Genomic DNA, 24688 nt, shown 5'->3' with positions numbered 1-24688 from the left:
TGATGGCATTCAACAAAAATAAGCAACAAATAGTAGTAGTTGTAATAAAGCAACATCATTGCAGCCTCCCATAGGATCTCGTTCTGCTCATCAGCTGTCTACAAGCTCTTCTGTGTCAATTGGCAGTGACTCTTCGAACCTGTAAGTCCTATTCTATTATTTATCATTGAGTTTAATTTATGGGTTTTCCGAGATTCAATATGTAGCTTAGTACAAAATAATATAGTTATTCCATTAATATGAAAAATTGTTCTAAAAAATAATCACAAAATCTCACGAAATGTGTTCAAAACTCTTCAGCAAGTCAACGCCCATGAGCGGTCAATCAGTGGAGATATGGCCAGACCAGTTTCACCAGACGTCTCCACGCGCTAAAATACTAGGAAAGCAGAAGCGAATTGTCGGTAAGTTTTGCATTGTAATTACATTATGTAGAAATTCTTAATTTTCGACAAAACTGTGTAAATGTAAAACTATGTAAATACCACTGTCTCTTTTCATCACAGCGTAAATACTGTTTGACGGAAAGAGACATAAGATCACTATAGTTTAAGGAGACTAGATTGTTAATTTATTCTTTGTGTTGACTAGAGTTCAAATGTAGGATTAGAATTATGCACCGAGAGATTATTTAGTAATTTGAAAAATATAGAATATTCCAGATTTTATCGCTTTAATTATTACAAGCTTACAAGATAAAGATTAATGTCACTTTTAAATTATTATTTTTATTAATGCTACTAATTTACTTGTCCGTAGCGGCAGGCAGCAGTACATCGCCGGATACCGTTCCGTCCTCTAACGGCGATCAAGTAAATCCGCAACTACTCAAAAGCCCTGGTTAGTGTTTAAACTTCAATTGAACAACTATGTCAATTGTTTTAGCCTTTGCGGCCGTTTAAGTATTACGTAAGCAGATTTGCTGCAATTCCCTCCCCAATCCTCTTGTCAGCTAAAGTAAGTAAAGCTCACAAAAATAATAGTACTAAAACTTATTAATTTTTTGTAGCAATCTTCGAAAATGCATTTCGTTTTTAAGCATAGACAATGTGTGAAAAGTAAATAATTACTGTTGACGTAATCACTACATAAGCAAATCTAAGAGAATCTTCCCCCCTATAGCATTTACGTAATACTTGAACGGCCCCATTATTGAAGCGTATTTTATTGGTAAGAAAATTTAAAAACATACTTTTTTTAGTTTAGTGATATTAATGCTGTAAAAATTGTCTGAATGTCTTAATCTTATCTTATTCACCATATTTATACAAAATATAAATCCATTAAAATTTAATAAATATTTTTTATTTATAGGTATAGCGTACGCATCCCCGGAGTCCCCCCTATCGAAGATGGAAGTCTCTTGGGCGCCAACTTCCGCACATACTCCATTAACGCATACATACCATATACCCACACCCGCACCAGAAAGGTATAAATAATCATTTTAGCTGTATTTCTCTTTTTGAGGAAGGTTTGTCTGTTTGTATAACGAAATCTATGAAACTGTGATTGTACTGATTTAGAATTTTTTTTCACAAGTACATTTTGCTTATCACATATTACAATCAAATTCCAAGTAGGCTTAGGAATTTTATTGTAATTAATATTGGCTTCCACAACTGAGCGTTTTTAAAGGAAATTTCTATAACCATTTGACCTTCAACAAAAGAGCGTATAAATTTTTAAAAGGCCGGCAACGTACTGGCGTCATTGAGTGTCCATGGATGGCGGTATCACTTAAAATCACGTTAGCCTCCTTGCCCGCCTCCAAGCCCGTTTGTTCCATAAAAAAATTTAGGTTATGAGAAATAAAAAGTTTTAATGTTTGTTTTACAGATTACTACCTATAGGACCTAAACCTAACAAGGAACAGTACCCAGTGTTCAACGCTTTGGTTGATCGAGTGAGAGAGGCTCTTCATATTCATGGTAAATACGAGTGAAGGTTGCATAGACTTGTTTACTAAGAACTCTGTTCTTTAAACCCCTAAAACTTACGAACGCAAAATTATTTAATCTTTGTGCTCTCTTTGAGAATTTTTTTGTGGAAAAACATAATTTAATAAATCTTTAAGTTAAATATTTGCGAACTTATTTTTTTTGAGATTTTTTAAGGCAACGCACTTGCGAGCCTTCTGGTAATGCGAGTGTCCATGGGCCGGATCACCTAGCATCAGCCCCTAATATTAAAAAAAATAGTTATAGAAATTTTACGTGATACTGTTTCAGAAGAATCTCTCCAAACGGACTCGAGCCAAACCGACCAAGAAGCGACTCCCACTCCAACATCACGTCCACATGATTTGACCAAAGGGCTCTCAACAGACAATACTAGGTTAATAATTTAATAACAATATTTTCTAATTAAATAACAATATAATAATATTTTCTAATATTCTGACAAATTCTTGTCTTAGTTAAGTAGTTAAGTAAACTTTAGAATTGTAACGCGTTTAATTATCACAAATGTATATATAACACATCATAAAGTTTCCAAAATTGTATTTTTCTCATTTTTATGAAAGTTTAGAATGAAAGTTATGAAAGTTTAGAAATTAAGTTGAAAATAAATTAAAAAAAACAGTACTACAACCTTCTAGATCTAGTACTCAGATAATGTTAAATAAATAACGATGGTAAAAGAAAAAAAAATTTTCATGTATTTTTTTCACATAATTTGCATTGCACGCTCTGAGCTCACAAGACTTATACTTTAAAATATTTAAGTCTACTTAAAAAATGATATATAGCTTTTTTTTAATGTCGTTGAAAATAATTTTGATTCGCTACGTATGTACTAAGTACACTTTTCGTTTCAATATATAGTATCATATATATATATTTTCTATACCTTTCCGTTTGACAGGTCTCCCAGACGCTTAGCCCGTCAGGTAGCACAGTTGGACTCGCCAGTGCTTCACACGCCGCCCCCGACGCCTCAACGTACTAAACCACGAACACAATCTTCTGGTAATAATATTAATTAAATTAACCCATTAATTTAACTGGTATTTACTATTAAATTAAAACAAAATTATGGTCATTTTATGTGTAATATTAATAAACTTGTAATTTAGAATATAAAGTATTTATTCATATACATACAGAAGTCTCCAGCTGATAATTTTTCCTGAATTGAAAGATAGCACACATAGACAGAAAGTACATTGGTGCACGTTCGGGAATTGAACGTATAACTCAGTATTAATTTACCTACTTTAATGGTTTAAGGATGTTTTAGTTATTTGTATGTTGGAAGAATAAATAACGTCACTGCAAAGCCGCCCATGGATACCCTTTGGCATCGAGAGTGTCCATGGGCGGCACGGTGCACGTTTGCTCCCTGTTCTATAAAAAAAAATTATAAAGGTGAATCCCGTTGGCAAGTGAATTTGACAAATGACATTTAAAAATACGTTTTTGACAGGTTCCAATTATTTGACGGGTAAAAAATAAACTCGTTATCGGTCAATGGTAAACAATGTTTCAGAGAGTGGAGTCTTCAGCGGAGGATGGTGGAGTGATTCGACTAAAGCAGCCAGAAGAGCCGCGCATGCCTATACAACACCATACCGACCTGAAGCCATTCTTAAGCATAGATGTAAGATTTGGTATAGTTATAGGAAAATACGTAAATGCGTAAAAGACGGTACGGCAATATCATTTCTTGAAAATTATCAAGAGGTTTCGTTTTTACTTCATGGGCGTACAAATACCACTACCAGTATAATATATATAAATATACGTATTTTCATTAAAAAAAATGAAAATAGTAATTAGCATTTTTTTAATAGTAACGATAAACAAAATAAATGTGATGTCATTTCATATATATACTCGAGGACGACGTTTCGTCCATAATTATATTAAAAATAATTATTTTCTTTATTTAATTTTATTAAAATTACTAATTAGGTTCTGAATGTGGCGGCTCGGTACAACAGTACAGTGACGAAGAACTAGGATTGTGCGTGATCGTGCTCGGTACGTTCGTACGTCGCGAGCCCGCGGCTGCAGCGCCGATGTTGCCCGCACTGTTGCATACTGTGACCAGGTAACTCTTATAAAATAATAATTTTCGTACAGAGCTTGCCTGTTGAATTAATTATGGTTTATCTGTGTAATTTTTATATAATTTTGGTTATTTCACCGTCAGAATAGTAGTTGAAAATATCGTGTTTTTGACGTGACAACGTCTTATAAATTGGTTTGCCGGGTGAAACTTCAAGAAACTGCGTTACGCTCCGCTCACGTTATGCGCTCACAATGAGAGCGAGTGAGAGGCACGCGTCCCTTCCACTCGGGCATGGTTAGCCCGCCTAAGAGCGAGAGAGACAAACATAAAAAGTGATTCATCCTTCTTCCTACTATACGAATGAATATTCACATTAAAATTATTTTACCACTCAAAGTCGTTGTCACGTAAAACTTTCGCCCGTATACCGACTTTACAGGCAACCAATTTTTTTATTTTTATTTTACGTCACTGTTTTTATGACTATACTTAAATGTCCATACCAATAATCGGGGTTTTTTTTTTGTTTTGTTTATATTAATTAGTTTTCAATGTAAACATGAAATAAAATCATGAAATATTTAATATGCCCAGAGTGGTCCAACTTGGCAACTACTCGTGGCAGACAGAGACGAATACGCGTCTCCCGGGAAGTGCGGTGTTTGTGGCACATCAGTTCTTGCGCTGCGTATTGCATCAGTTGGCGCCTAATAATGTCTTTTTACAAGTGTTTTTGCAGCGGACCCCAGGTATTTCATGAAGTTTTTTTTTTCAAAGAATAGCTTATCTGATAAGTGATACCGCCGCCCATTAACACTCTTAATGCCATGCTCGCGAGTGCGTTGCCAGTATTTTATGAATTGAACAACTCCTAACACTCTCCATGTTAACTGCAGTAGAAGATGCAGAATTCGAATAATGCTGCACTTTAACTTATGTTTTTTTTTATTATAGTAATTTTAACCTTCTTGAGATAAGACAAAGTTCTCCTAAAGTCAAGATAGGATTTGTAAATTTTAGCTTTTTAAGAATGTAGGCATAGTCCTAAAACATTATAGAAATCTAATGCTGTTAATACATATTATCTTAGTAATATTGTTGTGATTCCGGCTCGAAGGACCAAATTGTTACTGTGTCATCGGGGTGCTTTAAGTAATTTGATTAAGATTGTTGTTTTACTCTATACTAACTACTCGCGTACAACAATAGAATATTAGCAAAATAATGAAATGTTATAATGAATGAATGCAATTTAACGTCTGGCTATACTCTCGGGGCCTAACTCTGATGATTTAGAAAATCGTCACGCTTATAAAACTAAGGAAACCTTATTAAACAAAATGTACAGCCTTGCCTCGTTCACATATAAGCAATTAATACAATTTAGCAGCAACATATTATGTAAATTTTAACGTTCAAAATATATCAGAATTAATATAATTAATTAGCCGTCAACTGTTTACCTAGAGTGAGATTATTATAATCTCTTTTTTATATTTATAGACGTTTTATATCCGATTGAATAATTTTAGAAAAACAACGAAGAACCTTCTTCAAAAGCGTAGCGCTCTCGTTCGTGGACTTCAACGAACTGTACCCATGTGGGCCCTTGCAATTGGTCATCGAACATTTGAACTCTAAGAAGAGCTTACCTATTGATGTGAGTATAGTAGCATTCATTCCTACTTTCTTGTTCAGAGTCCGACTTAGTGCTAAGTATATTAAAACAGAAGTCGTACTTTGTACAAATTTTGATTGTAATTATAAAATTAAGTACATATATACTACTAAGTTTAACTTACCGAAAATCAAAACCGAAAATCACTATGCCTGTTGAATTCATTCAGTAGTTTTGGAGTTATTTACAATTATAAAATATATTTACCTAATAATCAAAATATCAAATAATTCAAATAGATCTCTATCTATGTAAATTGTTTATATTAAAAGAGTTAATTATTATATAGGATCCAATGAGCAGCCAAATGTGTTCATGACTGACTTTATAAATTATATATACGCACAAAAATACAGTTTCTAAGCGCATTTTTTTCGTTGCCTCTCTTATGCTCTCCATTCGTTAATTTGTAAAAAATGGTATTTAAATCTATACAGTTTAATTTATGTAAATAAATTTAAAATATATATTTATATATCCAATATATTTCAGCAAATGCCAACAATAATGGGTAACATGGCGCTATATTTGGAAAGTTTAGCGCCCGAAGCGCTCGGCCCTCCAAGCGCTTGCAGTGCTGTTCTCAGCGCTTTAGATACATTAATACGTGGTGTAGTACTTCAGTTGCCGCAAATGGATGATGTTCTGCCGTCGCTTAAATTATGTACAGCCGCTTTAAGAATACCGGCGGCGGCTCAACACAAGGTGATTTTTTATTATCATTTGATATTAATATGAGTTATCTCCATATAATATACGACACATATTAGCGCTGAATACAGCCATTTCTTTTCTTAACAGGCAAGTAGGTGAATTATTACGTATATAGTTAGAATCAAGAATCAAAGTTATTTTTGGTGAGCTGCGTGCGAGCACCCATATTATAAAATTATCTAGGCTAGGCAGTAAGGAATAAAAAATAAACTTCTTAAACACTTATATTGAAATTGACACAAGAGAAACAAAGTTATAGTCGAAATGAGATGAAAGCTAATAGGATAAGAGGAAGCGAAAAGAGAACAATAAATCGTTGTACGTTGCTCGTTTTAAGTGGCTGCAGGCTCCACCCACCGCGCCCACAGATAGCGGCAAAATCACCGACGTGTTGGAAAAGAGGAGTTGTATTATTGTTCGCCACACACATTTCAAAGTACTAGTAAAGGCTAATATATAGTGGTATAAGAACCACTGTATTGTCTGTATTGGGTTAATAATCGGTGTTCCTACCGTATTAGCTGCACCCACAAAAAACATTTTTTTTTTAAATTTCAGAGCCTCCTGGAGCCAATGTCCAAAATTTTAAGTTATGGAGTACAAAATTTCGTCCTCCGCCTATCTTTGCTGTGCGAGCTGTGTGCGGCTTGTATGAGGGCCTTTGGTCGCGACCGAGATAAGCTGTTGCTCTGCCGAGTGCTGGTGTACGAGCTGGTGCAAGCCTTGAGGACCAAAACCACCATACCCGACGACAATCTGTTTATTCTCATACAGTTTGTTCTACAAGGTATGACTTTTTATACATTCCAATTTCTTACAGATTATATCCTATTTTTAGAATTTTTAACCAAAATAAAGACATTTTTAAGACATCTACTTTAAAATTACTTTCCTACCTACCAACCTACCTTTTTAGTCTAGTTCGCTTTTCCGCAATAAAAGCCTTAGTATTGAATAAGGAAAAATTTTCGAGCTTTTCCAATTTCCTTCTTCATAAACTCTTCCAAAGATTTCAAGGTATATTTTTTTAATATTTTGCTATTCGTTTTTATTTTTATAGATACGTCTAAAATATAGTTAGCAGCTAAATATAAGCACTTAATGAAACTCGGGTTAGTTTCATACAAAAAAGCTCTTCTAAACGAATTTTTTTTCGATTTTCTATATTGTATATATCCTGTTCTTTCAGGTCACGGCTGTACTCTTCTACTTCCACCTCAGCTGAAGACAGGTGATCTTTTATCCGGGGGCCTGGAAGCTAGGGAATTGGGAGCGGGCCCTGTTGACTGCATGAGACCACATCTGCCAGACATGATCGACTTACTACACGATCCTAACCTCATGAATAAGATCAAGGTAAAACTACTTTTCTTTTTAGCCTCTTTCTATATTCGATCTATAATCTTAAATTGTATCCAATCCAGATTTTCGCAAATTTAGATTGATAAATGTCAAAATTCGGTCTACATATCTTTGGGTTCGTCAAAGATATGTTACAAAAATACTCCATCGATCGGTTACTTTAAAATATTATACTATGAGAAATTGATTGAAATATCAATATGTAGTAGTAATATTTGAATTGGGAGTGGGTATAGAGATACAGATGGTTAGTGAATTATTATTATTGCTATAAGTTTAAAAAGTCATATGTTAGTATGTTGAAATTTAGTTGTGAGGTTTGATGTGATGTCTGTGTAGAATATTTAAATGACCAGATGATTAATATATAGTCTTTAATATTTCATTAATTTTTTAAATGTTGTAGAAAATACAATTTAATGCCCAGTCATAAATAGTTTTGTCCTTTATTGTTTGTTTTATATTTAAAAATAACTTTTAATATATTATTTAATAGAAACATCATAAATGATATAAAATTCCAGGGCTCTGTATCTAAATCAATAGTGAACCGCAACCTGATATGCCTGAACGAAGACACCCTGGGTGCAATAATCAAGGGAGGAATAGCGCAGTACGTGGCCATGGAGCTGGCTCTGGAACAGCGGGGAGGAAAGCAGGAGAGGGGACAGGCCAGCCGGCACCTCATGCCCCCGCTCACTGCGTCCCCTACTGGGTAACATCATATATATTTGACAATTTATACCTTTATACAAATCTAATTTTACTTTCCTTTAACTAAACTAGCTTATATTAATAGTACAATAAATTTTAAATATTTGTGGAGGTAGATATATTTGTTTGTAATATATGCAATATAGCTAAGATTAATACACTAAAGAATGGTTTGTTTTCACTTATAAGATGGTAATCATACCTGCATGATAAAGTAAAGATAGGATTTTACATTTAGGGTCTGTTTCACAATGTATGGATAAAGTAACAAATATATAGCTTATTTGGAACTAATCCGGACATTGTGAAACAGACCCTTAATGTAAAATCCTATCTTTACTTTATCATGCAGGTACATCGTACATCTATACATTAGAATTTATGCTAAATTACGTATTAACACTGCCTTAATATTCGTGCATTATTTGTTTTCAATATATTGCACTTGCTTACTTACTTTTAAATAAATTGCTTAATGAATTTAAGTGAAAGAAGTAAAATTAATAAAAATAATAATAATATTAAACTAACGGTACAAATATGTATTGCTTTGACGTACGCGATAACCCCCAGATCGCGTGAAGTGGCAGAGTGCGTTGGCCGTATACGTGTGGCGTCTTGGCTCGTACTCGGTGCGTTGACCAACGCACGGGATGGTGCGCCGCTGCACGCCCCCTTGCCTCTTGACGCCACTTGTAACCTCACAGATCATATACAGGTACTAGTGGAAAAAGCGGAAGTCTTTCTTCTTGGTTCTTCTTGGTTCAGATGTTTGTGTCTGCTACTTCGTGATAATTTTTGAAATGTGTGTCAAAGCAGCATTTTTGTCGGAGAAAAGGTAGACTGCGATTGGAAGCGATTGAGAGAGAGTGAGAAAGGGAGATTGAAAAATATACGCTATTGATGTATTCGTTTAGTAGTTACATATTAGAACTTTTGATGGCAATTTTGTCGCATGTCTTATGCAGTAAACGTAGTTTTTCTTTTATTTATATCATCATTAGCACGTATACAGTGTGTAAACAGTGTGAATATAGATATACAAATACATGGAGTGATCATATACTGGTACATGATCATCTATTGGCGATTTTGCCTTAGTAATAATTAATTTACAAAGACATGTGTTATTTGAACGCATGTAATTTTTTACTAAGTTAATAGCTTTTTATTTCTTCCTCACTTCTATTCCTGACACATTCCATATATGTTTTGGGCTAAGGCATGCTTTCCACATGGTTTTTTTTTCATCGGACAAGTGTGTAGTTTAAGAAAAAGAAGTCCATTGGTGAACCTGTAATTAAAAGTTTATGATTACTGTTACATTGGAAAATACATAAAAAAATATTTTAGATAATAATGTCGTCTCACGCCGAGCAAGGCCGCTCTAGCTGGGTTTGGGCGGCATTAGCAGCTTGTCAGCTTTGGACCCTATACTTGGAAAGGGCGGGCGGCCCGCCCCATTCGGAGCTGCATCACACGGCAGCTGCCTTACTGCTGCACTTCTGGTGCAAGCTGGTACCTACGTTGTTGCAACTAACGCACGCATCTAAAATGGTGAGTTCAGAGTTGAAAAAAATCAAATTTTATTTAATTTTTATACATAACACAGGGTAGGTGGCTCATCCATGACCGCCCATGGACACTGTCAGAAAGCTCGCAATTACGTTGCTGGCCTTTAAAGAATTATTACACACTGTTCTTGAAGGACTCTTAGTCGAATCGGTTCAGAAACAAGGCAAAATTTGCATTAAAAAACGCAAAATTGTGCTTAACAGGTGGGATTTCATATTTTGCGTCGACGTCCGATGATTAAACTCAGTTGCAGCTGATTAGTTTTTTCTAAACCTTTTTTTTTAATATAAATCTAACGTACTTGATAATCTTTTTTTTTTATCTTTTTTTCTTTCTTGTAGTTGGCTGAAACTGTTAATTTACACTTCCTGAGTCTTCTGGAGTCGTTACTGGAGTGTAACTCGACGTTGCTCAACAAACTACTACCACTGTGGACGCCCCTACTACAGTCACCACTGTTTAACGTGAGTTTTGATTTTATTTTAAATTCTCCTCATAATTGAGTCTGTTCAGTATTAGAAAAAAACCTTTGTAATTAGCCTTTTGTGAACTCTTATATATGTCACTAGACAGAAAATGAAAATATAGAAATTGATTTACTGATAAGTGTACGTTTTATTACATACTTTATTGGTTTATTTTTTAATTTACTTGCTTATTCTAAATGGAAAAGGGGAATGCCATGCGCCAGCTCAATTTTCAAGATATCAAACTCATTTTTAGGAGGTTTTTTTTGTCTAACAAAGAAACTTTTTGATATATTTACTCAAAAAAAATATTATATTGAATCGGTCTAATATATTATGTATTTTATTTAGATACACATGTATTTAGAAGAAACATGATAGATTCAATAAATTTATGTATCTTTGATCTCCGACATACGTCAGCGCTGCGAAAATCGAATTTCGCTTTTGTGTGCAGATGCCGCGTCATATAGAGCAACGTCTGGAGAAATGTCGCGAGCTGCAACCGGATGTGGTGGCAGGAGGGGGTGTGGCCGGAAGTGGCCCTGCGCACACGTTGCCCGCGAGGGAACATCGTCGCTTGTACAGGCTTCTCTCCAAGATGGCTCAGCTTGAACAGCAACCGCATTCTTTCTACTTTATTTAAACATGTTTATATTTTGATCCAAGGTTCTAGCGACACCATCAGCACTATTTCCTTGTTGAAGTGAAACTTCTTTAGAATCGTTGTGATTTCAAACCGGATGCAACGAAAAAGCGACAGTAAAAAGAGACAGAAACATTAATTCATATGATTTAACGTGGGAGAAAATGAGATAGATAAACTTCTTTCGAATCGTCGTGATTTCAAACCGGATGCAGCGGTAAAGAGAGACAGAAACATCAATTCATCATATGATTTAACGTGGGAGAAAATGAGATAGGAGGCATTATACAGCCTCTCTTTACTGCCGCTTTTTTTTTGATCGAATTTCAAACTTTTGTTGTTTTAGTTTTTGTCAAATTAAAGATTTATATTAAACTTATAAATTAAAATGAGTTCAATTAAAATATACTGTTTTTAAAGAACACACACATTTAGATAGTGGAAAATGATTAATTTATATTTGTTTTTGAAGGTTTCACTTCTACCATGTGTGAATTGCACAAATGTTTTTTTTTTAATATGGTTCCTCACTTTTGTCAAGATACCGTAGAGGGCATCCTCCGTGCTCTTTCCTGGCAGGAATCCATACCTCCTGCTCATCTTGGGGAGTAGGCTGTGTCTGATCCTGTTAATGATTACCTTTTCTAGTATCTTCCCTATGTCTGGCAAGAGGCCTATTGGACGTTAGGATTTTGGCGGATCCTCCTTTCTTGGCTTCATTAGTACTACTATTGTGCATTCCTTCCCCATCAGGGATGCATCCCACCTCGAGGCATTTATTAAAGATGGCCAGGGAAACCTGCGCAGCAGATATCCGCAGTGAGTCCGTCGGCACCTGGGGCCTTCCTCGGGTTGAAGCTTCGAGCAATGCTGATGAGCTCCCCCATTGTAATTCGCACTTCATCAGTGTTTCTTCCACGCAAGCTAGCAGCTTATTTCCTCTACCGTTATCCTTATGCTTTGGTGGATGTCATCATCCATCTCCCAATTATCAGGCGGGAAGAGTTTTTATGGTTTAAGATATAATTTAGGTTAAAGGCTTCTTAAATTTTGTAATTTTCCGAATTTTAGGGATGAGGAGGGGAAATTTTTTTTGGGTATTGGCCCTACTCCTAGGGTGGGGCACGCTTGGGGGATGTTTTCGTATAGTATGTAATAATATACGAGGATGGGGTCAAAATTGGGCTAGGTCAAATAAGGCACGTGGTAGGAGAAATCCGGAAGCTCGGATTTGTTTGTCTATTTGCGCTCCGCGTTCTAAAAATCCTTTGAGCGGTGTCAAAATAATCGCACTGGTGTGCTACGTCTTTTGACTTATGTGCTTATTTTGTATATTAAATACTTTATTTCTCTTTTCCTTCATGTATATTTATATATTTATTGAGAGGAGTGATACAGTCGGGGGTGGGGTCGACGGTAGAGCCGACACTCTACCGTAGAGTCGGTAGAGTTGGTAGAGTTGGCTGACATGCGAAAGATAAGGGTAAAGCTTTGGTAGCCTCGGACAGGGAGGATGAAAGTGTGACCAGGGCCCACTCCAATTCGAGGAAGCGAGTAAGAAAAGTAAAAAACCCTATTACGGACGGGGACGAGGACGTGTCTCGTCCTCCTAAGGGTAAACTACCAAAGAAGGCGGCTTCCCACAAGGACGGCTTAAAAGAGGCAGAGGAAGAGTTGCGTGCTCTTGAGGCTCGCTCTCTCCCTGGAGAGAAAAAGAGTGGTGCCGGGGGCCATCAGCAAGGCTTCCACAAGTACAGTTCGGGCCTCTGATGGGCCCCGTTATCGTAGGAGGATTATGAGTACGATGTGGTCCTCCTGGTGGTGCCTGAAGTTAAGGAGTGGTCGGTTTCCCGGGTTCGCCAAATCGTAGAGATTGCGACGAAGTCGGGTAACCTCAAAGTTACTTTCGTCCGCGACCTGAAGCTTGCGGCGAAGGAAACCGAAGAAATAGTGGAGAATCTCGTCGATAGATGTCTGAGAGGGGAAGACGGTAGACGCCTCCAGAAGGACAATGCTCGTCTGAGGGCCCAGGTCAAAGAGTTGGGCCTTGCGGCCCTTAGAAGGAAATTTAATAAGAGCACTGCGCAATCGAAGGGGATCTCCGTCAAATGATGGAGGGGCTTTTAGACGGGGTAAAGGAGAGTCTTATGGGGGAGGTGATGTGGGGGCATGCTCGATGCCAAGATGGCGGGTATCGGTGACAAGCTCCTTCCTGAGTCTGTGTTACGCCCTCTGTTGACGGCATCGGCACGTGGGCCAGGCCCCCCTGAGGGTTCTGAGGTGAGCTTTATCGACTTGATTGAATATCGATCTTTAATTACCTGTCTAGAGATTCAATTAACTCTCTGATTTTGACTTTACTGCGACATATATACTACTTCATAAACGCTACTCATTCGTGCGTCCTACACAAACCACCGAAGCATTAGCATTCGTATCCTTGTCATTACGTTCTCTTTTAGCACTGCTGAGCAGTGAGCAGAGCAATTATATTAATGTAATATAAGTTACTTGTGTATTTTAGATGAAGTTTTAGAGGAATTAATTACAGGGTGTCCTTATTTATGTTTATGTTAGGCCTATGAAAGCACAAGTATTGAATGCGCAGGTGCATTTTTTTGGTATCTTAGTCTTGCTGCGCGCTTATATCGATATCTTGTCTATGAGGTGAAATAGGAATTTATGTGTAGTTATAGTTTTATAAATTGACAATTTATCGCATTCTAAAGAAATACGCCATATTTGTTGTCAAGATTTTGTTAAGATACAAATTTGATTGCCAAAAATATTGTACAATAAATGATATTTTTACTTCTGTGCTTTTTTATTTATTAAATTAATACTTGAAACTACCCTCACAAGTATAAATACTATCGACGAGTGCAATAATTAAACAATGTACCGTCTAAGTAAAACACGCGCGTTTAAACCATAGATACTTAGTTCGTTCCCTTCGAAAGGATCGTTCGTTTTTGCCTCGGTTTTGCATAAGCTGTCCTGCCTTAAAAAATAAACAATCTTGCAAACATATAATTATTGTCATTGGGTTACGGTATTTCAAATCAAATAAAATTGTTAAATCTTCTGCAACACCTTGCGTTTAAGTTGGTAATAAAATTAATTATAGTAGTCGAACAGTCCTAATTAATTTCGCATTTATATAATAGTTGGAGGAATTACGTGTATTGTTATTTAACCTTTTGCATATTAAGCGACCCGTAACCTCTTAGCGAAACTTTTCATTAGTGAACTATCCCCAAACTAATTAATTATGTATTGTAAAATTCACGTTTCATTGACGATCGTGACAAGTCATCCGTTAATTTTAATGATCCATTATCATTCGTGATTATCAAAGATGGAGTTGCGAGTTCCGTAACGACTGTAATATTTTTTTGTATTGTCTATGCTCCGAAGCAAAGACAATAATTACAGCACAGAGATGATAAGAGTATACATTTAAAATGTATCTTTTACATATTCACACTAATTGGTTCTAAGATTTTTATTTCGCCAATAATAGTATATTAAAAGTGTCCCCGTCATATTCACAAAATATATAACAGTTATTTAACAACTGCTTCTTGTACAAGTCCACGTTAGTTTCATTACCTTTTTGGATATAACACCGCCCTAAATAGGTAAAAATAAATAATTTATAATAAATATATTTTCCCTATACATATTTAGCTAACACTGAATCTAAGGAAAAGATAAATGTTAAATTAGCCCTAAGTCCTAATCATTATTCTTTAGCATATACTTGATTTTTTACCCATGTTAATTTATAAAAAACATTTTTAAACTGTGCTTATTACATTGACAGAGGTATGCTTACTCATAAATACAATAGGCTACTCGTTCAGTAGATCAATACATCCCACATGTTCGATTTGAATAGTCTCATTGCATATAACAGATAAGCGTAATCCCAGCCGTTGTATAACGAATTTTCCAATTATAGAGGCGTATTGTCGGTATAAGGTGGACTTCATAATGCCTTGTCAATTTGTTGCAACAGATAGATTGCATAAAATACATCATTTGTGATCATTGATCAGTACGAGTTTTGATCCTATATTATTTTTGTAATATGAACGATAGAAGTGTAAATAAATAGCTGTTATCGGTTAAAATTACATTAATTATATTAACGTTATAACTTTTTTGATTAATAAAACATCCCAAGGAATTTAGTATGAATAATAAGTCATATTAAAGTACTTGTAATGACGTTATCTACACGCTGTAGCTATCAGTTTATGTATTTCAATGTAATCGTGAGTATATAAAGATTAAACCATTAGGCACTTTGCCTAATACATGTGATTGAAGTAAACTAGCGAGCTTCCCGCAAGATGGCGGTTGCGTCACTAATGTCATAATAACAAAGATTACGCGCCACTAGGGATCCGTGTCAACGCCTGTGAATATTTGGCATCTAGTGATGTGAATTGCATAGTTTTCAAATATAAAAAAAATGTCCAAATTGTAAACAAAGAAATGTGTTTAGCATGCAAGCTTTATGCAAGATACATAAATAATGTTTATTTAAGCCGTACTGTATATATTACGGAAGTCTTAGTTTTATAATTTACTACAATCGTTAAAAGTCGTTAAAACAATTAGGATCAGTTTCACAATGTCGGGATAAGTTCCAAATAAGCTATTTATTACTTATTGGTAGGATAAACAGTATTTTTGAGTTGCACTACTAGCACTATTCGTCATGAACCGCGAAGTATCTTATTCGGAACTTTTATATTTCGAATAATTTATGTGTTGCATAGCTATTTGGTCCTCTATCCATACATTGTGAAACAGGCCCTTAGTATCCGAAAATAGTTTATAACGAGCAAGAAATAAGAACAAAATCCATAAAAGTACAATATGTGTTGAAAAACATGATTTTATATGAATGAGTGTTTCTTCAACATAATTGGCATATGGTAGTATATAGGTAAGTCAAAAATAGCATAATATGTCTATTAGTCTCAGTAATGTTCCATCTTATTCAAACTAGGGGTAAACGCCATATAGTGGCTACTGAAAGCGTTATCAATCTCTGTTCTAAATCTATTACTGTTAAAACATCGTGCAGTTGACACATTTTATCAATACTATCTCAAGGCTAATTTTAAATAAGTATCTATCGACTAACTAGATCATCACTAGGGTGGGAGCCATCGAAATAATTATAAAAGCGTTTTTTACATAAACGTAACAAGAACATTTCTTTCTGGTTAACTTTATTTGCACACCTCAGCACGCGAGCTATTAGATGTATGCCGAGATTACTTGATGTTTATCCGCCGGCTTCACTCGTATTGTTTTCATGGGAAACGTAATTCCGTCCCAGTTATTAGAAATAGTTTTCATACAATGTCTTTTAGTATTTCGAGTATTTAAGCTAATTGGATGATTGTATACGTAATGTTAGTGGCCTAGTGGATAAGCTTACGACTATCAAATGAAATCTTCAAGCCCCGGCGTGTGTTTTTCTTTTAACACATTTTTGTGCAAGTAAAATTTCTGACATCCGAAATCGATGTCGTGTGTCATAGAAAACTTAATATTTGATTTAAAAGATAACCAATGACCCAAGTATGTGTCTACCTCATTATTTAATGATCATTTGATTATTAAAGATTGGTAGGTGCCGAATTTTTTTGAGCGAAACCATTTCATTTGAGGAAAGCTAAGTTTTTTCGCAATGAAACATTAAGGGCTCATGCCAACGACACAAGCCCAGCGAAAAACCTGGTTGACGTCTGGTCGGTGTGCCGGCATTAGAGCGGGCGTCGTGAGGTTAAAGTCATAGTTAGGTACCCGGGCTTAGCTCCAGCTAAATCCGTCTTGTGGGCATGAACCGTAACGCCATTGTAACACGTAATTAATTAAAATCGCTTCCTTATGTAAGTAATGTTAAGTAAAATAAAAATAGATTTCATTGTAAATTTCAGCTAAACAATGCACATTGTAAGTTTAGAATAATAAAAATTTAACAACTCACTGACGATAAATAAATAGCACAAAGAGATTATATCAAAGAAGTAATAATCATTTTATTGAAATATGACAAAAAACATTTAAACCTGAGTAATATATTCTCACAACGTATCGATCGACCCAGATCGTTCAGGATAAACGCCGGACGTTGCCTTGTTTCAGTGTTACATGTTAATTCTTATACCATAAGAGTTGATTATATTTTTAATTTTACGATAATACCGATAACCTATTAATAAAAAAAACAGCGATTTTTAGCATTAACGCCAAACATTTATCGAACATAGTAAGTATTTTGCAAAACCCATTCAAAAAACGACTTTATAAACCCATAATTTCCAAAATATATTTATATACTTATATAAAGTCTAAGCGAGGTGAATACTCTAATAAGTCAGTAAGCCGATTGGTTCCAGCTTCACCTATTGCATGCTATTCTTATTTATTATTTAAAGTTTACCACATAATAGTAAATCTACGGTGCATGGAACAAACTCTTATCTAAAATTTATGACAATTTAGCGAAACATAAAATAAAAACAGCATATTAGGTTCGAGATAGACACTTAACAATGCTTTCTTTAGAACTAATCCGCCCACTACCGCATCTAGCTCCAGATAATTACTATTTAATCCGTTAAAATCGCGAAGAATTCGAAAGAGAGATTATTCTTCTTAAAATCTCACCCTGAAAAAAAACTGTTATATTACAATTTTTTGTTATATTCTTCAGCACGTTGAGTATACAAATAATTATTTTATTCAATTACTTACTAGAAATAATAAATGCTAACTTGTAGTTTGACACCATATCTTAGAGTAACAGGTGTCGAGTTAAGTGTTTTATAGCTTTCAGCGAACAATGGAACTAAAGAAAGTAAATAATTAAGTTGTATGTAAGAGTCAGGTATGTTGAAAATTTTTGGATTAGCTAGTAGGGACTTAAGCAATGCGTGAAGTAAAGTACTAAATTCGTTATCTAAATAAGCTAAGCTAAATTAATGGCGCTCAAAGTTTTAATTTAAAAGAAAGCAAAATAACATGATAGTTGAAATACTATAATAAGTGCTTTAATATGTATTACTATTTTATTATTTTTTAAATGTTTATTAATTTAAAGGTTCTAGATCTATATTTCATTATGACGAGTACACCTTGCGTAATAAAATCCTACAGTCCAAAGTACAAAGGATTCTCTTTTTTACATAATAATTTATTTAAACAACAACAGTAAAAATAAAGTTGTTATCATTTTAATTGTAATTTTGTGAATAAAGTATATCATTGCATCAATTTTTCTACATGATAATATCTTTATTAGTTATCATAACATAGGTATTTACATAGAGATAGTAAAAATTAATGAAAAGAAACCAATCAAATTTAAAAGTTTTGGTCCCTATTGCAGTATACCTTTAACACTGGCAGCATTTCCTCGCTGTATTGCGTACAACAAAAAATGCCGCCCAGCGATGTTGCAAATTGGATTACCAATAACAATCAATTTCGTAAATTAGGCAAATGAACTGTGATCATTGTGTTTAATTTTACTATTGCATATGTGGATATAATGAGATCGACAAGGACGGTCATAGACAATCAATGTCACTCTGTCCGTCCATGTTGGACACGCACATCGTGATTTCCTAACGCAATTTGGATGAATTGCATTTGAATAATTCATAAATTACTTAATGTTAAATGTTTGAACTTTGATATAACAAAATAGATTCTGTAACAGAACGAAAAACGAAAGGATTATTAAAATAACAATTTATTGTTAGCTTATATATATTTATTTCAATCGGATTAACCTTCATTGATCATCAAACGGCCTTTGTATTGCAAATAATGCCTTAAAAACTACTTAAATATAATATAACAAATCAGTGGTACCACAACCTTTTACGCTCTGGGCCTTATATGTATGTATTTCGTGATAATTTGTTAATCTATCATTGTAAGTAACTTTTAAGCAAATAAACATTAAAAATAAGTTTTTGAACAGTGTTGTCTTAGTAGTTTCAGCATGCCACTCTCACTGAGGTCGTCGGTACAATCCCCGGCTGTGCACCAATGCAGATTCATTCAATGTGCGCTTTTAACATTGAACGGTGAATGAAAACATCGTGAGAAAATCGGCTTGGCTTAAACCCAAAAAGTCGACGGAATGTGTCAGGCACAGGAGGCTGAATACTTACTTGCCTGTTAGATTGACAAATGATCATGAAATACAGAAATCTAAGCTAAAAGCGCCACTAATTTATTTTTATTTTTATCCTGTAAATGAACAGATTAATGTCTTGCACTCATTAATGCTAAATTACAACCCTTTAAATTGTCAACATTAGAAGTTTCTTTTGTTTACATTTTCCCAAGGTTTCCCTTGCAAAATATTTGAACTCTATAATTTAAAAACCACCAAGTGTCGACAGGTCGTGTCAGATATTTCGTAAGTATAACACAATTCGTTTGATGATCTGTGATTAGGCAAATATGAAGGGCTGCTTATTAACAACATTTCGCCATAGTATATAAAAGTTTTTTATTTATTGTGGCGCAATCTGAAAGTTCCTTATTGATTAAAAAAAACAGAGACGCTTTAAACTTTGAAGCGAAGGCGTCGGAAATCTGTATATGTTTGGAAATCATTTATTTTTTTAATGGTAAGTAGATGATCAGAAGTAGATTCGCCTCTGCTGTATATCTGCATACAGAAAATCCATTACTTCAAAGCAACACACGTACATATAAACAAAGGCATGAAATCAATAAAACTATAACGAATATAGGTACTTAAACCTACAGTAGCCTTACTCAATAATTACTGTTATTCGTAGATGTTCACTGATTTAATTATAACACAAACCGCTAAAAATAACGCAATATCTTTATCACGACTGCCCTAACCACAACTGTTTGCCCCTTGACCTCAGGGATTTTAACTATTCATCTGCAGTGGTTCATTTGTATGTGATTTTATTTTATACTAATTAGGGGCAACGTTTTTTTGAGCATGCATATATCGTTTGTTGGACGTAATATTTTTTCTAACAAAGTACCCAATTTACTAGTTCACAGGCGGAAAATGTACAGCGAAGGGAAACATCGTGAGGAAACTCATATGACATAAAAATTGCTCATACAGATGGCTAAAAAAACTAATATTATTAAACAGCGATGTATGAATTTGAGGCCAAAAACGTGAAGGGTCTTAAAGCGCTAAACATAAGGCCAAAGTATATGTTAGACGAGTCGTGTATTATTATTACTAAACCTTTATTGCGGACACCCAGTATAATAAATTTACACTTATTTCAGTTACATAACCTGACTTAATTTAATACATCATATGACACCACAGCGTGCTTGTGACACAAAGTCCTCTTCTAGCAGCTTCCATTCTTTTCTGATGTTAGCTCTCTTGTCCAAGTTGTGCCTCCTATTCTCTTTATATCATCTGCCCATCTCTTGCTCTGTCTTTCTCTTTTCCTTTTTCCATCGCGTAGTTGCCATTCTGTAATATTTTTTGTCCATTTCAACTTGCTATGACTCGTACAGTATTTATATATATAAAACATTTGTGTGGTTAAAACCTAACTAATATAAAATTTATTTAGCCGTATTATATTCAACAAAACGTCAATTTATTTAACTCTGAATTTTAGTACTCGTTGATAATGTTGACATTCGCGGAAAGTCAGGATATATTAATAGGTATAACTTTCGAAGCCGGAACCGCAAATCGCAAAGCATCCTCATCTGTAATAGATGAACGTGTGATTGATCAAAGCCTACATCCGGTTACGTTTTTGGGTATGAAAGTACGTCTAATTTGACGTTTCAGGTATCACGTAAATCCTATCGCTAGATCGCGGGAACCACGTACTATGTTTTAACACGTAGGTGATGTAATTTAGCTTAAGAAAGTTAGAATTACGAAATTATATTATATAAGACAGGGTTGATTATAATTGTCACGAAAACGTGTACATGTCAGGTTTTAATGGAAGATATTTTCGACTAAATATTGTATGATAGCAGACTCGGCCAAGCGTTGCTGTGGCTAAGGTTTTTGTTATATTACATAGTAGTAAATTAATCAAGGGAAACCGTAGGAGAACTTATGTGAAACGTTGGTACCACGACACGGACCTAAACTAAACTACCTTTAACTCAGCGCCATCTGTTAGAATTGTATCAAATAATAAACAAATGTTAATGTTATCGTAATTTTAGTAAGGATGCCTATTTTTTTTGAAAATGAAATATAGCCTATGTCACTCAGGAATGATGTAGCTTTCCAACAGTGAAAGAATTTTTCAAATCTGCCAAGTAGTTTCGGAGCCTATTCAATTCATACAAACAAACAAAAATCAAACCTTTCCTCTTTATAATATTAGTATAGATATACATATATTATATGAAATACGAGGCCCAAGACCGAACGCGATGGAGACTCACTGTGGACGCTCTCTGCCCCACCTAGGGATTATAGGAAATTAATTAACTAACTAAATATTGTATGAACACATGTAATATGCAACTCATTTCACACTTTATTGTATACGAAAGCTGCCAAAATTCAAAGACTACGATGTCTGATCTGATTCTGTTTCATATATTTTATTCATTTTCAATAATATTTTACAACAATTGTATATACAGCCGGGCCAAAAATTTAAAATCGTCATAGTGAAACATTTAAGAAACTACTTTTAACAGAGTACTACATTTTGTCCGTTAAAGAAAATCTACGTTACTGCAGCGTGGAATTATCATTCGTAGCAAGTTATTTTTTCAATTAATATTGTAAAAGTTATCAAATAGCTGAAAAGTTAAGTTATTAATTAAAACTTCTTTTACGGAAATCGTGAAGAAACTGTATAAAGAGCAATATTTATAAAATTATCTACATGTGAGTTATCTATTAAAAAATAAAACCATTAAACTAAACTAATACATCTAAATAGTGCCAATAATATTCTCATCGTGTGTTGTCTTAATATTCGATGTTTTCATGTAGTTGTAAAATAAAATCAGTTAACGAGGCATTGCGGAACAGAAATAACATGAATTAGTCATCTAACAATACATATTAGCGGTAGGTACTCTAAAATTTTGCGCCTTGCACTTATGTTGTTGCAGGTCAAACGATAAATTGGTCGAATTGAGAAATAATTGCTTTCGTATTTAGTTTTTATCAAACATTTCGCAAAATGATGATCATATATTTAGTTTTATAACGTTATATGTTATCCAAAATAACGATTACAACATTTTCTTTATCTTTAATTTTATGATTAGTTTTTGTTTAATACGTAAATATAAAATTCGTTGTTTTTTTATAAAAATTAAGACAAAAAGACATTTTTTAGTTTGACAAATTCTCTTTATTAACTGTATATGATAAATTTGACTACCCATTTGGTTCAAGGTTACGTTCGCTAATAAAATGAGCAGTAGCACGCATCATCAATACATTACGCTAAGTAACTCACATTTATTTGTAAATTATTTCATCATACTGCTAGGCCTAAAGCAATATTTTTCATTTTTGTTTTCTTTAAGTAAATAGCATAGCACATCAGCCTTCTGAGGCCTTTTTTATATCTGAGGTAGAAATATATTTGCGCATTTGCTCCTGAAAGTGGTGGGACTGCACTCTACCCACACCAGAAAAGAAGAGCTAACGAGACCAACTAAACCACCTTAGGTTCAGTTCCAACAAGGCCACTTAAGAGATGGTCTGGGGTCACTTACATTCCAGTTTCACTTCAGACATGCGAATTTGATGAACGTTAACCCATGAAACCTAGAACTATTGATAAAAAAAACTTATCAGATACAAAATGCCATTTTGTATATTAAAAAAAACATTCCTTTCAGTAAGAAAGGGGTGAAACAAAAAAACCTTGTCGCAATAAAAAAATTAGTACATCTTGGAAAATATTTTTTTGTTTAGCTATCTAAATTATATTCATTCCTGCAAGGACTTGAATACTGAATGCCTAGAATATAGACGTAAACAATACGATCTGATGTTTTTACATGTAATTTGCAACAGTTTGATTGGCTGTCCTGACTTATTGTCGCTTTTACTAATTCTAGAAAGAAGGGTTCTTCTACTAAATAATAGAAGGACCCTTCTTCATACAATACAAGACAAACCCAATTATTTCAAATTCCTCTGTCTAATACAAACTATTTACGTAACTCAGTCATATATATATTTCTTGGAACTAAAACATACTTAAAATAAAATATTAGAAAACTTTGGTAAATTTTATTAATGACGGCTTTGCTTTTCTGCCTTTTTATTAAATATTTATAATAATGTTCGATGAATCTTGAAATTTATTATGAATACACACTTTTATTTCATACAAATATGTAAAAATTGTTAACTGTGCTTTATGTTTATGTTTGTTTGGATATTATTTAATTAGTAGCTGTAGGAATATTTATGAACAAATAAACAAAATATTTTGTTGATAAAATACAGCAATTATTTAGCTATAACATATCTAGGAAACGTGCAATAACGAAGAAATCAATCATAGAAAGCAACGGCTTTTATACAAATGTCATCGCATTAGGCCTATTCTAATGTGCGAATTCATTGCACAAGTCTGTCCCTATGAGTTATACCTACTTGTCAGTTCATCAAAAGCCGTTGTTAGACTAAATTAACATCTCAAAAGGAATTTTGCTTATATTGATAAAAACTATTTTTGATTAAACAAATATTTTTTGTACATTTTAAAAATGTTTTTACATTTCATATTATTATTCTAAATCAATTCGACACAAAAGCCTTTTAACATGAGAAAAAATAACGCAATACATGTATATATTTTACCTAGGATCCATTAAGAAACATCAATTAATATAAGGAAATATAAAATCTGCACGTCTGTTTATGTAACAGATATAGTTTAACATAAAAAATATAACTGTTAAGCCTCTTTTTATATTGAAACTTACATATTAACTCAACCTCTATAATAACTGGGATATATAACACAAGACCGGCTTGGCTTAGCTAAACTTGGCTTTTCAGATAGCCGGGTGGGCTGTGTCCACCTCGTCAAAACCTCGTATGTTATTACTGCAAAACCTGAGTCTCACATTAGCATTATATACTTTAGAGAAAAGGACTATTGAGGTTTAACTAATCATAATTATTTAGGAAAAATCTTATGATTTCGTTTTCGCCTAAGTCTTAAGTTCTTCGTAGTTTAGAAAGGTGGTTTATAACCGTCTATCGTTAAAATATCATATTTTAAAGCTTAGAATGTTTATTTGTGTAAGCTAATAACATTATTTATATACTTTATTATCATAATCAGATTACAATAAAATTGTCATTATTATGAGTTATCGTACTGAGAACCATTGTGTGTCTGTCCGGCGGCAAGGCTGGAACAAAGGTTAAAAATACTTATTGTTGTGGCAAGATTAGGCATTTTTTCACGCCTTATTCTATGAAGAATGTATTTAACT

The 24688-nt window shown here is 34.1% G+C and overlaps 1 protein-coding gene across 1 annotated transcript in view; it reads left to right on the top strand.

Annotated features, from left to right (window-relative positions):
• Positions 1-11278, top strand: part of LOC110995717 (protein unc-79 homolog) — a 41843-nt gene extending 30565 nt beyond the window's left edge. The window contains exons 39-57 of the mRNA XM_045628648.1: positions 65-141; positions 301-404; positions 760-840; positions 1315-1432; positions 1840-1931; positions 2232-2337; positions 2869-2972; positions 3493-3603; positions 3918-4056; positions 4612-4766; positions 5550-5677; positions 6188-6400; positions 6968-7196; positions 7599-7765; positions 8296-8486; positions 9059-9203; positions 9839-10042; positions 10402-10524; positions 10985-11278. Of these exons, the coding sequence (XP_045484604.1) occupies positions 65-141; positions 301-404; positions 760-840; positions 1315-1432; positions 1840-1931; positions 2232-2337; positions 2869-2972; positions 3493-3603; positions 3918-4056; positions 4612-4766; positions 5550-5677; positions 6188-6400; positions 6968-7196; positions 7599-7765; positions 8296-8486; positions 9059-9203; positions 9839-10042; positions 10402-10524; positions 10985-11173 (2676 nt within the window). The 3' untranslated portion in view covers positions 11174-11278. The remainder of the gene's footprint in view (positions 1-64; positions 142-300; positions 405-759; positions 841-1314; positions 1433-1839; positions 1932-2231; positions 2338-2868; positions 2973-3492; positions 3604-3917; positions 4057-4611; positions 4767-5549; positions 5678-6187; positions 6401-6967; positions 7197-7598; positions 7766-8295; positions 8487-9058; positions 9204-9838; positions 10043-10401; positions 10525-10984) is intronic.
• Positions 11279-24688: the final 13410 nt, after the last annotated feature.

The sequence above is a fragment of the Pieris rapae genome, chromosome 6, assembly GCF_905147795.1.
Source record: "Pieris rapae chromosome 6, ilPieRapa1.1, whole genome shotgun sequence".
Lineage (NCBI taxonomy): Eukaryota > Metazoa > Arthropoda > Insecta > Lepidoptera > Pieridae > Pieris > Pieris rapae.
The sequence above is the reverse complement of the archived record's forward strand: the minus strand, read 5'-3'. Positions and strand labels throughout refer to the sequence as shown.